This window comes from Micropterus salmoides, unplaced genomic scaffold (assembly GCF_014851395.1).
Source record: "Micropterus salmoides isolate LMB-PRFRI ecotype aquatic unplaced genomic scaffold, ASM1485139v1 Ms_hic_scaffold_20, whole genome shotgun sequence".
Lineage (NCBI taxonomy): Eukaryota > Metazoa > Chordata > Actinopteri > Centrarchiformes > Centrarchidae > Micropterus > Micropterus salmoides.
This window is the reverse complement of record NW_024041151.1, coordinates 16,114,173-16,130,085: the sequence shown is the minus strand read 5'-3', so window position 1 is coordinate 16,130,085 and position 15,913 is coordinate 16,114,173. Positions and strand designations below refer to the sequence as shown.

The 15,913-nt window shown below is 39.6% G+C and overlaps 2 protein-coding genes across 6 annotated transcripts; both read right to left on the bottom strand.

The window, feature by feature from the left end:
• Window positions 1-17: 17 nt before the first annotated feature.
• On the bottom strand, window positions 18-7,980 carry smad4a (SMAD family member 4a). Of its 5 annotated transcripts, none has more exons than XM_038733609.1 (11): window positions 7,847-7,980; window positions 6,288-6,622; window positions 6,035-6,209; window positions 5,588-5,617; window positions 5,300-5,503; window positions 4,859-4,966; window positions 4,231-4,281; window positions 3,955-4,138; window positions 3,648-3,816; window positions 3,081-3,219; window positions 18-2,313 (listed from the first exon to the last, which is right to left on the bottom strand). In XM_038733609.1, exons 2-11 carry the CDS (start codon window positions 6,525-6,527, stop codon window positions 2,102-2,104), a joined length of 1,512 nt encoding a protein of 503 aa, XP_038589537.1. In that variant the 5' UTR covers window positions 6,528-6,622; window positions 7,847-7,980; the 3' UTR covers window positions 18-2,101. The 5 variants fall into 5 exon arrangements, with proteins under 5 accessions (XP_038589537.1, XP_038589536.1, XP_038589538.1 ...); XM_038733608.1 differs by having other exon boundaries at window positions 7,730-7,857; XM_038733610.1 differs by lacking the exon at window positions 7,847-7,980 and adding an exon at window positions 7,427-7,653.
• Window positions 7,981-11,411: 3,431 nt separating this feature from the next.
• LOC119914107 (bone morphogenetic protein 10-like) lies at window positions 11,412-15,173 on the bottom strand. The gene is made up of 2 exons (XM_038733133.1): window positions 14,155-15,173; window positions 11,412-13,813 (listed from the first exon to the last, which is right to left on the bottom strand). Exons 1-2 carry the CDS (start codon window positions 14,489-14,491, stop codon window positions 12,759-12,761), a joined length of 1,392 nt encoding a protein of 463 aa, XP_038589061.1. The 5' UTR covers window positions 14,492-15,173; the 3' UTR covers window positions 11,412-12,758.
• Between the last annotated feature and the right edge of the window lie 740 nt (window positions 15,174-15,913).

Genomic DNA, 15,913 nt, shown 5'->3' with positions numbered 1-15,913 from the left:
GATGTTTTGACTCCAAATCGACGTGTTAGCCCATTAGATTTTATTCAACCATATTCATACATATAAACACCAATATCATTCAAACTCCGTATGCATTCAGAATGTATGACACAATGTTAAGATGAGCATGACCTTGCATTTCCTGAAAATTGTACAGCGTTTTTATTTTCTTAAATTATTTTCAATTATGACCCAAGTGGTTCATCGCTGTAAAGGTAGTAAAAGAGTATAAAATACTGCAATAGCTATAGGTAAACAGAGCTCCAAATACTAAAATATTGTTAAATCAATAGTGCAGAGCAAAAACTAAAATCATTCAGTTGATCATTAAAACCAAGCTTTTACAAGCGACTTAACACTGAGATGACTGCAATCTGATAACCGTTTGTCTTTTCATATTTGGCATCAATATGGCTTAAACTTCCTCTCACAGTTAATTTCTTGTTTTCTTTTCTCAGCTGTGTTACATTAAACCTGCAGTGTAATTACACAACACTGTTGACACGTGCTTACGACATATAGGCTCTGCCATACTGAGTTGCTGGCAAATCAATTGCTGCTGGCTGGCTTTAAAAACATCACTACCGGTGTGTGCCAGCACAGGAATGTCGCCACAGACTTTAAAAACAGTATACAACAAATACAGACGGATTTATCTGGCTGTAGGTTTGAAAGGTGGTTGTTTAACGTCGGTGTCATCGTACACAGACAAGGTTTCAAATTAACCACAAGTCAATATGTTCCAAGCAGTCATCATTTTGCCAGAATGGTAAATTCACCTTTCAATCCTGTAGTCGGTGAGTGTTTCTTACTGAAAATACAGATTTTGGGCAGACACTCTGAAGCACATTTTTCATGGCTCTCACCAAAGTCATTAGCAAGTAAAACTTTTCCACTATGCTAAGAGATTATATGGATACAACAAGTAACCACACGAGACTATGAAACAAGACAAAATATTACAAATTAATAAAAGTGCTAATGGACACTATGTGGGCATCTAATAAAAAAATAACTACAAATAATATTACACAGATGTGTTACAATAAGCTTTTCTTTTGAAAATATTTTATAATTTCAATTAATATTTGGGATTTTATAAAAAATCAGTAGAAAACATCACCTCTCAATGTAATTACAGCCTCGACTGGTGACAGAATAATGTAACAGGTTTATGGTGTTGACAGAGAAGCCGAGGTCCACTAATATGGGTGCTTCAATTGCTCCTTACGTCGTTAAAAACAACTATTCAGTCAAAAAATGTCAAACAAGGATCGTCAGCATTGAAAAATATTTAAGACTACATCTTACAAAAACATCAGTAATGAATAACATTTTACATAAATGTCCTTATCTGTGAGGGGAAAAAAACCCATTACATGAAGCCATAAAGCACCGGAGAGCCAATAAAGGAGGACTGGGCCAGCAGTATACTCCAACTGGAATCACTTTTAGTATGTTTAGACACGGTAAATAAAAGGTTTGCATCCAACACAAGAAACCACATTGTTCTCTGGATTAAGTCTAATAGTTTGCCTCCTTGCTAAACAATTCAAAAAAATAATTTTGTCAGTCAGATATGGGGGCTCTGTAAGTCTTAAATATGGAAAAAAGAGTAGCGGAGTATGAATTCTTTGTATAGCACTAAGGCTACTTAAATAATTGATAGGTTTATTACATCTTTTTAATCTCGGTGTGGACACGTTCTTTAATTCATATCAGCGATTTGAGAGACAGCCTTGTTCACTTCATGCTGTTGCAATTCCAATTGGTAAACAATGTCAGAATACCTTCTTCCCTTTTCATGCGCATCTTTTAGCGAGTGTCCAGAGTACTACGATTCACATGTTTCTTCAGTTGTTGTTTAGAAGTCACTGAACTTACACACCAGGAGTCTCACTTAGTATACTGGCAACATCTCGCAGCACTGGATTTGAAAGCAGTGTGTTTGGAATATACTGCCAGCCTTTGTGTACGTTTTTCTACACTCAAACTCAGCATCCCTGTCGTTGCAGTCCTCCTTGCAGGCACTCCAGTCCCATAGGTGGAGTGGTCTGCTAGAAGTACAATCTTTTTAATTGTACAGTTCATGTCTTTTAACTCAGTCAAGAGGTTGAGGGTCAGCTATGGGCATGGTGTGAAGAACTTCATCCAGTAGCTGTAGAGCTCGGTGTAAATGGATCTCAATCCAGCAGGGTGTCTCTTTAATGCTTTGCCGTGGGTAGTCGGGCCCCCAGCCCTTCACGAAACTCATCCGCAGGATGCACAGCCTGCGCAGGTCATCAACCCCAATGCCTGCAGCAGCAGACAAACCTACAGGGGAATTACAAGCAGCAACTTTTAGATCAATGAGGCACAATAGGCCAAGGCTTGCACAGATATTTTAGCTAAGTTACTCTTGCAGTAAAATGGAACATATACTGAGCAAACACACAGCTAAATGTAAAATAAAGCAGAAAAAGTTATACTGCCATAAGCACATCTCCCACTCTGATGAGGCCACACGTAATGATACTAGCTCCAACTTTCCGGTTAAATGAGACTACGTGATAACAGCAGCTGTGCATAGCAGTCACAGTTCTTCCACCTCAGCTGTATTTTTGGACTAACTTCACAATGAAGTGTGAATAAATACATTTAAAAATCAGCACATTATGAAATCTTTTGTCTTTTTAAGATCAGCAAACTTTCCCCGATAATGTTCTGAAACTCGTGGCCAACTTGTGGCTCAACCACATCCAGACCCAGAATTCCTACATGACACAGTTGCACATAAAACTGTTAAAGCATAGCTTTCAAATGAGCAAAGTCAGTGCAGTTTAGTTGCTGATTAAATAGCTATTAATAGTCATTAAGAAAATGTAGCCTGTGTCCCAGCTTGTTTGTTTTTCTTTTTCATTAATTACCACAGCTGGTTGCTTTTCTTCCGTTGGTGCCGCTCTATTTTACTTTTGCTCACAACGCTGTAAATTTTAGTCCCATAAGAAAGATTTAAAATGCTCACTAAAGACAATGATAAGAAGCTATCGTAATAACAATAACCCTTGTTGAAGGGTAAGTGCATCAGTAACAACACTCACTTATGGCAGGGGCGATACCTCCCACAGAGCCGGGCCCGGGAATGTTCCCGGCCACTGCTGCTGCCTGGGCTGCAGCTGCTGCTTGAGCTGTTGCTGCCTGCTGCTGCATCTGCCTGTGACACTGACGCAAATCAAACACCTGGCAGGGGACAAGACAAACGCTAAGATCTGATGACAAGACAACATACTGAATGAACACTCAACCATTTGACTGTCTACTAATATTGGGAGGTTTAATGTTACCTCGACTAAGTTCATAAACTATAATATGTTGCTTCACATGTATAGATGGTCAAAAAGCCCTTGAGTATTACAACTACAGATGGGTTCCTCAGCATTTTTTAGTGTGATTACGGTTACTCCAACTCTGAGCATGGTAGCATTAACATAAGAGTCTGGTTTTTCCAATAGCCCCACTTTACTCCCTTTAGAGACTTAATTACATTATAACTGGATTATCGCTGTGCATGTAAATGTAGCCAGTGTCAATACAAATTTGCAAGTCTCATAACACCTACTGGGAATGTTTCTGCTTTTCATTGTATGACTTTCTTACTGCAGTCTCACCTTGATGTAAGCGCTGGGGTAGATCTTGTGAACAGCATCTCCAGGGGCGCGTCCGGCCTCTCGATCCAGGTAATAGCTCTGCACAAACACGGCGTGATCACTCAAACAGCGCACCCAGACATCGCCTTCACCTTTGCACTCCAGCTGCACGCCTTTGCCAATGTGGAGCCTAACGACAGAAAGGAGAGGAAAAGACGGGTAAAACACAGTCAGAGAGGTGAGACACTACAGACACTTTGTATTACTGAGAATCACTAATACACACATTAAATATGAAATGCTTGAATGAATTATGATGATATAGTACCTGGCTCTCTCTATATTCTCTGTCCTGTGGACATTGCTTAGCTGTCCCAAGCAGAAGCGATCCCCTCCTGATGGATCCACGTAGCCATCCACAGTCACTATCGGACATGTGGATGGCACCTTAAACGTCTCCCCAACCTGGACATCCATCTCAAAGTACGCAATAGAGCACCAGTATTCTGGAGCTGGAACAAACAAAAAGCACCCTCAGGTGAAATAAGTTGCACACGTTATGTTAAATATGTTTATTGTCGTACGTCTGAAGCTTGATACCCACCAGGGTGATTGGAAATGGGGGGCTGGAATGCAATTTCATTGGTAACAGGCCCTGCAAGAACATACTGATATTAATTCGGAACAGGCAATTCTTCATGAGATGCAAGCAGTCCTTAAAATGTATGTGTTAGATAATGCAGCAATGGCACTAAAAATGACCAGATTTCATAAAATGCCAGAAGTGGGGGGTGATCTTTAACATTTACAGTTTATCTTCACTTCAGCCAAAGTAACACATTTTACTTTAGCTTGTTACATATTCATAAATGTGTAATGCAATTATACATCTAAACATGAGGAAGTCTGCTGGAGAAAATAAATTTAACTGTTCAAATCTACTTTTAAATCTGCTAAATTCCCTTCCCTGGTGAATTTTCTTAATATGGATAGCGCTTAGGAAGGTTCCATCAAATAAAAGAGGTGAACACTGTATCTGAGTTGCCCTGTCAATCAGCGGTGAACTAACAGCTCCATGATAATAATGTCCTCCAGTCACAGCAGCCAATGTTCAGCTAAATAACTAATTAACAAGAGCTCATTATTATAATGATCTGTAAATTGTCTGAAATGATATGGACTAATTTCCAGGCTTGATGTGAGTTTTACAGAAATGTTTTCCATCTACTCACAGTAATGCCCCGTGTGAGGCATAGGTGGATGATGCTGTAGATGCCCATTCTGATGTTGAGGCACCGCAGGGGGGAAGCTGTTGTTTCTACTCCAATTGGGGGTAGGATCTGTAAAGATAAATTGAAAACAGTTGCATTTCCAAATTTGTGCCAACTTGAAGTCTGTGTGGTAGCAGTCCGGTATCAGCTCTTAAAGCTAAATACTAAAAATAGATGTTTATTGCATTATTTGCCCAAATTAAATTTTTTGCTTTGCTGGGGACAGGTAATCCCATATAAATAGTGCTGTTTTAAATGACCTAAATGTACTTGTACAATGATGCAAAATAAGTGCTTTTTTTTATTTGATTGCATTCATTACTTCTGACAGGCAAAAAACAGCACGAGTGCATTTTCCATTATGTTTTGCAATATATGTGTAGTCCCAGTGTAGTGTCTCACTTGAGGGTCCAGCACTGACAGTAGAGAAAGCAGAGGTTGAAGCTGAACTGCTGCCATCTGATGGGGGGAGTAGAGCGGGACTGCTGAAGGTCTCCTGTGGACTGGGCCTCGACGGGGGATGCTGGATAGTCTGCAGGTGGCTTTCAGAGCTTGAGTGAGATTGCTGGTTGTCATAGTCATACTCATCCTTCACCAAGAGTGGACCTACATGGAGGCAACCGACATAGGTAAGACTGACAAAATCTGGCAAAGAAACAAGCAAACAGGAAAACTTTTGCACCTGCTTACCTGAACTTGAAATGGCCAGTCCTGATAAGTCTGCAAAAATGTGAAAAAGAACATATGTATCTATCGATCAGTTCATGTAGGTCATTATTATGAGTAAGAATTAGAACGTGGGCTGTGATCTGGGCTTTCAACCAGATCACTACATCATAACACTCAATTATCACTTAGTGTGATAGGTTATATCTATAAATTAAAGAATATCTTGTGGAGGAATGGTATTCATCTCTCCACAGACTTGGCAAGGAGCAACAAGGCAGTTCTGTAGGCTCAAAGATGTCCTGACTCCATACTAAGACAATTATACATATATATCTGAACAATGTATTTAAGATATAAAATTCAAAGTAATCATTTCAACTGTGGATTAATACTCCTTTGAATTGTTCTATATTTACCAATAGACAAAAAACTCTAGTCAAGACTAACAAACATGTGATAGTTACTTACCAATGCCTGGAGAGACAACCCTCTCGTAGTGGTATGGGTTGACACAAACATTGTCACATTTCAGGTCAAAGGCATACTGGCAATATTTCACGTGTTTTAATTCATTCTTGTGTAGATCAGGCCATCGCCACAGACGGGCATAGACAACATGAGGAAAACCTTTACGCCCTGCAACCTAAAGCAGAGACAAACATTTAATGAGATAGGTAATGTTTCTGTGGCATCTCACTATTTCTTACAATTACAAGAATACCTGTAGGCGTCCATCCAAAGTTCGCTGTATGGTTACACACTTGCTAGGATGAGCTCCATTCGTAGTGATGGCTGTGATCAGGGAATCCAGCTCATCTTTCTTCTCCTTCAGCTTCTTGACAAGACTTTCAATAGCTCGCTTAGCAAAGCTTTCGCTCTCTCCTCCCTGGCGGTGGCACATCAGGCTATGCACAATGCTCAGGCAGGCATCATTACTTGTGGGGGTGTTTGTGATTGACATCTTGCTCCTTAGGTTTTAACCTTGGGGAGGCTTTACAGTTGTATCAGTGTCAAGGTGAAAGTACTGTTGATCCAACACTGCCCAAGCTTAGCAACCTAAAACAGAAAGACCAGTGTATTATGGCTGAGAGTCCAGAGGAGTATGCCAACCAAATTTCACATTGCATCACATAAAATAGCACTCAATGTACAATCTGTGTTTAACTCTGATTTAACATCATGTTCACACAGTAAAATAACACTTCCGTCACTGTCCAGTTGGTGAACAACATAATTTTCGGCAACTTTTAAAACCTTTAACTATTTTAGGTTGTTTATCTTTTATTTAATACTCAGTGAATACGCCCATCTTAGTTAGTCGTGTAAGACAACGGAAAGTTATGCTTTAAGCGGAACAACCACTGCATAAAAGCTCACATTAATTCATGCAGAAACTCACTGATCATCATCTGCAAACATGGCAGTTATGTCCTGTCTGAAAGGCAATGTCAACGAAAGCTGCGTTTTCTCATTATTTGGAGTTGTTGTACTATATCACGATTAAGATTAAGTGAACATAAGATTGCTTTTTAAGAGTATTTTAACAGCAAACACAACTTAGCTTAGCTAACGTTAGCCATGATGAGTACCAGAGCTAGCGTTAGTAAACACAGGTAATGTTAACGTTAACTTATCCTTCCTATCAATGTATCAGTAGTTTGCGACCCAACCTGACGTTTACACCGCTCAGTTATTACTCACGACTACTGAAATGAATACGTATGTTTAGTAAAAGTGCAATTGTAAACGAGCATTACGTTAGCAACACTGCCCAGCTAATATTGAGTGGCGTTAGCTATCACGGGTAGTTGCCGTTAGCCAGCGCTAGTTTAGAAAGCATTCGTCTCCTAACAACGTTACCTAAATCATACACACACTGATTTGTAGACTTGCAGTGATTTCTCCGCGCAAGAGAATAGCGTTTGTCCAAGTGGTAAAAGGTGATAAGTGAGTGGCTCCAGCAACCAAAAATTTGATACGATAGCTAAAGTTAGCGTTAACTAGCGTGCGATATTATTGTTTTGGCTAGCTTGCTAGCTCATACGCTAAGAGCTAACGGTAAAAGACCTTCATTAACTACACGCTAGCTCGCTAACGTTAACCTTCTGTGATTGCACAAATGCGTTAACGTTACCCCCAAGAAATGTTACCATGTCACATTACCATAGCGTGCAGTTGTTTATCTGTTCGCCTTACTACACTAAAACTATATAATGTGTATATATATAATATTAGCTGACAACACACGAAAATAAACAAAACAAAATCCTCTCCACCCACCACGCTTCAGGATGCACGCGTTAAATGTGACAGGCGTGGTGCGGCTGTTTGCTACACCTACTGTTTGTAACCCCATGCCAATATGCCACACAAGAGAGCTATTTTAGAACGAGAAATAGCTGTTTTACTATCATGAGCCAGTTAATTTTTTTTAAATATTTGTCTATGTTCAGGGATTACGTTACGTTACATGTATGCTAATTTGAGGGTGCACAGCACCAGATGTTCCATTCTACCTGAAAACGAAGCCTATGTGCTGGTTTAACACTCCCAATTCATTCAAACTTTCAAATGAAGCATGGTTCGATTCAGTATTAACCAGTCAAGTATGTAGTCAAACTATCAAAATGTCTAAATTCCAATAAACAATGGCCCCAGACCCCCAGGTGCCCCAAGCATCCCAGGGTGACTGTGTATCAGGTATCATTGGTTTGCATGATAAGCACTAGTAAAGTACAGTATCAACTGAAGAGATAAGCGCCTTAAGGCTGGCCATACTAATACCTCATTTTGAGACACTGTTTTGTGGATGGTTCCTGAATCCAAAATCTACTTATTTCTCCTCTGTTTGGTTTCTGGGACTGAAAGCTGCAATGTGTTCTGCTGTGAACTTTACCAGGTGGGTTAAGTTAATATGACCATGACAATGACATGTTGAACTTGGTCTCTAACTTGTGTCATGTTATTCTGTACTGATATCTTTAAAAAAGACTCACACAATCAGGTGAGAAAATTACAGAAATACAAAAAGACAGCTAATGGCATACAATCTCGTTAATGTCTCCTGCCATTTTCCACTGATAAAAATGTATACTGTTGTGAAATTACAGTAAATTGGCAGCAGGGATACACAGTGATTACAAGGGGAGTCAGAAGTGACACAAGAGAGGTTGTGTAACAAAACCCCAACGTGTGGGGAGCTCGAACTAACCTACTGATTATGAGCATTGTGTGTAATTATAAATGACTTAGAAAGTACCATTTTAGAATATTTAATCATCTTTATTGTCATGTCCAAATTAGTCTTAACTTGTCACCAAAGGGTCGTCACCATATAAATAAGTTGGTTATAATACAATTTTAAATTTTCTGGGTACATGCCAGTAATGTCTTCTAGATTTTTTTAGTGCAAATTACATTCACCTTAATATCATCATGTGATGATATATTTTACTGTAATATCAAGTCTCCCACTTGTGGTTATAATATTGTGTGAAATTAAAGAAAACAGCCCCCTGTCCAAATCTCCCTCTGAGATTGACCATGTGTTGTATGATTTTAAGTTGGCCTCAACAACACTATCTTTGTTGCTAAAGAGTGATGAACAAAGCTGCCATCACATCAATCTGCTCAAATGTGTTGTTGATATTGTCGTAGATACCTTTGCCAGACCATGTAGACCTTAAGGACACGATACATTATGAAAAAGCAGCTTTTGAAATAAATGTTATTTTATGTAACTTTTCTTAAGCAGCGAAAATATTTGTCATTATGGTAAACTTAACCTCTGCCTTTAAAGACATAATAACCCAAATAGTAAATGTCATTAAAGAGGTCATATTATGCTCATTTTCAGGTTCAAAATCCTATTTGGGGTTTACATGTTTTATTTAAAAAAAAACACTGCACGTTGCTGCAGCTCCTCTTTTGTGTTGAAGGCTTCGTTTTAGCTGTGGAGAAGGGGGCAGAAGCAGAGAAGGGGGGGGTCAGTGAGAAGCCGGTAAACAGCTTCGGTTCAGCTATAGGCTACATGTTGCCGACCAGCTTGGCAACATGGACTGGAGCAAGAGTTTCAGAGTGGTGAGTTATCTGTAACAAAAGTATTTTTCATCCATTAAGTTATAACTTAGCTCTGTCTCTACATCACAGTAACAACATTATGTACATTGACTACCTGGAGGGTAGCTAGTGTTTGGAAGGGAGAAGAGAGGTGTGTGCAGCAGCTGTTTTTGAGGGCGTGTCAGAGTAGCCGCTTGGCGAGCGTTATATGAGGCGCAATGAGCTTTCATCCCTGTGTCGTCACAGGAATGAAACGGAAGCGGCTGGACTACAAACGAGCTGTTTTCAGGCAGTTCCGAGCAGAGTTTTCTGTGGGAGATGGGAACTCCCTTTGGGGTGGACTTTGGGCTTTTTCACTTTGCAAACCTATTACATGCACAAAAAAGATATATATAACTCAATAAAGGAGAGGGGGAAAGCAAAAAAGCATAATACCACCTCTTTAATAGCAACAGAGCCAATGATGTAATGAACCAACAAGAACACATAAACAGTGAATAGTGTTCAAGCTGACAAAATAAACAGAAAATCAAATCAGGACATACATTTTATGAAATCAGGGGAGACAAACCTACCTAGTAGCTACTTTAGACCAATCCTCTAAGAGCTGTCTGATGAAGCGTGAAAGTTATCATTTGAATTGATATGGGCTATTTCCAAAAAAGCAATAAGGGGGACCAAATTTACTTAAAATCCTTCAGTTTGTCCTTCTTATGCTAAACAGAGGGTGTTCAAAATGGTTTTGGACAGCAGGGAAGTGTCTTTAAACTGTTTCACATAGAAAAAAAATTGAATAAAAAACTTTGACATCAGAAAGCTGGCCATGTGCAGGACAGCATTTCTGTCTCTGTATCCAAGCTGTTTTCCCACACAAAAATGTAATTGCAGGAACAATGTGTCAATTTTAACAAAAACAAAATTGAGGCAATAGAGGTTCGTTTTTACTTTAATTACTTGTAATTAAACACCCCACCACCACCCTCCCAGAGAGTGCATCATGTTTCTCCAGCCTAAAGTTGCTCCTACATTCTGCCTTTCTAGCAGCTTTGCCATAAAAACATTAAAAAAATATTAACAATGTTGTGCAGTCCCCAAACTAAAACTGCAACAAGCTATTGTGAACAAAGAAGTCATTGCGCATTGTTGTGTTTAGGAATATTTTCTACACATTAAAGTTTTGTTCTAGTTTTAAATAAGCTCCACACTGGGAAATCAATTTGTTTACTGCCACTGTCGATATCTCTGCCCTGCACACTTGGCCTACGTGTGCTGAGTGTGGATCCTATTAAGTTAGAAAGTTCCACAGTGTTATTCCACTAATGTTATCTGCTTCCGACTGTTAACAGCAGAAGCTAGGTGATGATGTGACATGTATTTTTTCCATTTGTACTGTTGCTTTGGCCTGGATAAGGGCGTCAGCATGCCCATGTCAGAAAAAGGAAGTGGGTGGGTTCAGAGGGCACCAAGCAACCTGGTGGCAGGGTTGTCAATAGAACATGTTGGTGTTGGAGACCAGGAATCTGACACCACCTTCTCACAAATGCTGCCACTTGGAGTGGCGTCTCATCCTGAGTGACGGCCTACAAGACTCCAGGCTCTGACACCTCGTTATCACTATGGCATGGAAGCGGGTAAAGAGAGGCCCGCCAGGCATGTGATGCTAGAGGGATGGGGATTAAGGTTGTTAGGTTGGGAATGCTGTGATTACCTGACCATGAAACAGGGTGTACAAGAGATCAGAAATTGCTCAGTGAATATATTTGTTTTCAGATATTTTATTTTTTAACAGCCATAATAACATTAATGTTGGCTTGAGAACCAAAATTATCATATGAATGGCTGGGGTGTAAAGAATGATTTCACAGCAGCTGACAGCAATGTTAGGTATGAGAAATTGGACATTTTTCAGACAAGAAGCCCTGAAGAGCTCCAAGACACCGTGAAAATCCTCTCCTGGTCAAAAGCCACCGAAAATATATTTTCTGCAAGTTTGGCAAGCAAATAAGAACAGAATTTTAAATCAGTTCAGTGGTTCCAACATGCCTTAGGGCACAGAAACAAATGATACCATTTACAAATCTGCAGCATTTATGTCTACTTATAAAGCATTTTGGCAAGATGATTCTATTACAGTTTAATTTAAGCACATTCTCATATTTAAAAATCATACGCCATACTATCAGTAGTGCAAATTATTGTAATCTGATGGCCTATCCTAAATTGTAGATTTATACAGTTCCATTTGGATATGCTGGGGCTTCTGAACTTCTGCATTAGGAATTATTTAACAAAATGTAGATGAAAAAATACAGTTTTGAAGAAGGTCTGTGAGGAAAGTTAGCAACAATACATTTACATTTTGCAATAGGGTGTGTGAAAGGTTATTTAGTACACTCTGTACACTCTGTACAATAACCCAAGCCTAAACTTCACTTTGGTCAGATTCTGTACCTTGAAAATTTGCAACTAGGGTACATCTTTTGTACATAAATAGATCTCAAATACATTTTCATTTATTCATTAGGTTGTTATTGTAACTGATATCAGTGCTGTTGTATTTAACCTTTTTACTAGCCCCTAATGACATGGTGCTCACTTCATCTAAAACAAGTTAAAGAGAAATCTCTACCAGGATGTTCAGACATTTGCTATCAGAACTTTCTTTTCTCTTCTTCTTTTGCCTGCTAATGTCGGATGGGACTGATGCTATATGTGAAAAAATACGGCCCGTTACTATCATTTACAATGAAATTTGGAACTTAACCAAAAACATTCTAAAATACAAACATGCAGCGGTACTTTGAAAGCTTTAAATATTCTATACTAATTAAATAACAACTGACCGACGTTTATACAATTACAAATTTACATCATGTAGCACTGATTTGTGTCTATCCCTAATTTACAATTAAGTCTAGACTCGTGTTTTTACACACCACTATGTGAGATCTTAGATACTGTGGAAACAAGCACATGAGAAGAGATGATAGATAGATAGATAGATAGATAGATAGATAGATAGATAGATAGATAGGTAGATGGATAGATGGATGTTTTATGAGATGATTATCATTTCTTTATCTCCATTAGCGCACAGTCTCAGAATCTCTGTGTAATAGCATCACTTCCAGGACTATCTACAGCCACACTCTGCCACCACCATTCCCTCATACTTGTGGTTGAAAGTGATCACCCCGTTATCATGATAAAGGAGTGAGATCGGCTCCAGCTTAGTTGGTACACAGCAGGCACGCGATGCCCTCTCTGGACTCTTAACGCTCAGCAGTGTCTGTACTATGGCATGTTTGGTAGGCGAGACCTCGGAGGTCATAGGTGGGTTGCACACACCGTTGCACTCATATGCCTCATAGCCCAGAGGCTGGATGATCCACGTATCCCAGCCAATGTCTTTAAAATCCACAAAAAGTGGGGTCCTCTTGCACGGCTCGCTCTTAACATTGCGACGGATTCGGGGGGGGGTGTCATAGATAAGGTTGGACTGCAGTTGCACGAGAGACTGTTTGTCCAACTCATCCTGGTTAGCACGGCCAGTGTTGTGATTAACGTGTCCCCAGAAAGCTTGTTGGCTCCGGCCCATGTTTTCATGAAGGTCATTCTCATGTTCAATCATCTGGTTGAGCTCTTGTTTATCCTGTTTGTGGTCTCTGCTCGGATCATCTGAGAATACAATCATCACTGCATTGTGTTTCCCCTTCAAGCTCCTGTTGACATCAATCTCCACCAATCTCCCTCCTTCCTCTGTGACCTCTTGTGTGGCCCCTTCCTCCTCTGACCCCAGACCTGCAATATGAACCTCCAGCCTGTGAGTTGCACACCCTGACTTCTGCCAGAGTGTAACCACATGAGTCAGGTCAAACGACACCCAGCTGTTATCTTTGGCATGGATATGCTTTGTCACCAGTTCCTCCAAATGCTCCATCTCCACCACCTCCTCTTTATCCCTCCTTGTCATTTCTTTCTCCACCTCTTTTGTCCAAACAACACCCTCATGTATTTTGTAGATGGTCACCTTGCAGTCGGTGCCAGCATGTGGTGTTTGGGCCTTACGGATCAGGGTGAAAAGGTGAAGCTCAGCTATTGTTATGTGCTCATGGTGGCGCATTGAGATGTTGAAGAGCAAGGGATGTATCCTTACGCCCCTGGCCGTTGTACTGTAAGGGGAGGAATCTGAAATCAAAAAATCAATAAAGGTGTCAAAAGTTAAACTGTGTTATATATTAAAATGTACCCATGTATGAAATACAAATTTACTATATTAGATGTTTTTGGTTTGGTTGAATCAAAATACTCATAAATTGTCAGTGGTTAGTTCCAGATTTACAGCACTTCCATAAATCAAGTAGTCGAAAGTAGTCCAAATCATCATTAAATTATTAGAATGTCAAACATGATCCCAGTAATTTGAATGCTAATTGTTGGGGGGATTACTTGTTATCTTTTCAAAACAATGTTTAGTTTTTTTATGCAATATATACATTTTGTGGTGCTAAACAATAACAAGTTTGTACCTTCGTTCTTGAAACTGCGCACGATGTTGGCCGAGGGCACAGCAGTGCGGTCATGGGCAAATCGGTTGTACAGCTCCAGCATGTAATCTGGTGGCTCCTTACGAGCAGCGAGGGGCCTGGGCTGGGGCTTCAGCTCTGTGAGGTTAATTGTGGACAAAAACTGGCTCAGAAAGTCCTGTGCATCAAGTAGTGGATTATCACCTACATCCCTACCAACTGATTCCCTGTGGTGGTTCTCAAGAGACCTGATGGGACTGCTCAAGCTCAAACCAGTCAATATCAGAAGGACATTCAGCGAGCGGATAAACCCGAGGTTGGAGTGGACTGAAACGGTCATGGTTGAGTGGATGAAAGGTTTAAATCCAAAGACTGTATCAGATGAGAAGATGTGATGGATCCTTTGGAGACGATACCTGCAAACAGTTCAACCTTTCGAGGAAGGACTCTCCTTCGTTAAAGGACAACAGGTTGCTGTTGGGGCAAAGAGAAAACAGCTTTGCCCTTGTTGATCTTGTGGTTTGGTCCTGAGGGCAGGGCTGTGCTGTCTAATGTGCTGTGGTGACATGTTTGGAGATGTCACCAAGGTCCTGTTATGGCCCTCCTCTCTCTCTCGCCACCAGGAACATGACTATCCATAATTTCCACCGAAATTGTCTCATTTTGATGTATGCTTTTCTTTTCTGTCTCTCTCCACTGACACTTGCCTTACAGTGAGTTTAAATTAACATGACAGTTGATTTATAGACTGCTATATGCTGCGCCATGCTGTGATCAGAACATTTAACCAAGTTAGTTTATATTCAAAGAATACTGAGGGAATTAGAGATAAGAAAGTTAATGCTATTAAGTTCACCAAAAATGTGAGACAAATTAAATATGGAAATATGTTGTTTGTACTATTTTCCTGCCTAATGCAGGAAATCAATTCCCAATTAACTACATTGTTAATTTGTGTTTTCTTTATGCAAGCTCCACAAGGCCAGTGTAGACTCAATATCTGTACTTCTGCTTCCTCATCTTAAATTTAATTAAACATTTCACTAAGTGGTGAAGAGGCTGAATATATCTAATTTGCATATGCTTTTAGCTAATTATTGGTTTTGTTTTCTAATGGCAGCTGTCTGACAGCACACATATGCAGTCATTGCCATCACTTTAACATACATCCACTTAAACAAATTACAAGAAATTAAAAGTAATGAAAACTAATTTAAAAAATACATCATTTTAGATTGTTGTGACTTAAAACAAACCTCACGATGACATAAGACATTTACGCTGTGTAACATTTCATTAATGTATATGAAACATACATATACACACAGTTCGCATGGATCTAAAATGCAGCCACTTATGTAAGTGAGCCCTGCGGAGGAACATGACTAATGCCAACACATTTTAGCCCTCTCAGTGGCATTGTACAACATTCAAGCTCATATTAAGTTCATAACTGCATGGCTACTGAGGATAAGATATTATGTGACAGTTGGTAGTTTGTCTCAGTGAACAGACAATGACGTTTGGGGAGAAAATGTGAATTTAAAAGCAAGATGTTCACAGAAACAACTCTATTAGATGCTGTTAAATTGCATACTCTATGGAAGTTAATTCATGATACTCCATTGCTGAGTCACTCTTTCATTACTAGATGCATTATGTTATAATGTGTAACATGCATTGATTAAGCATGTGTAAATGACTTGACTTACATGATTTTACATATCAGTTTTATGTCCTTAGATTTTATATTAGATTTTTT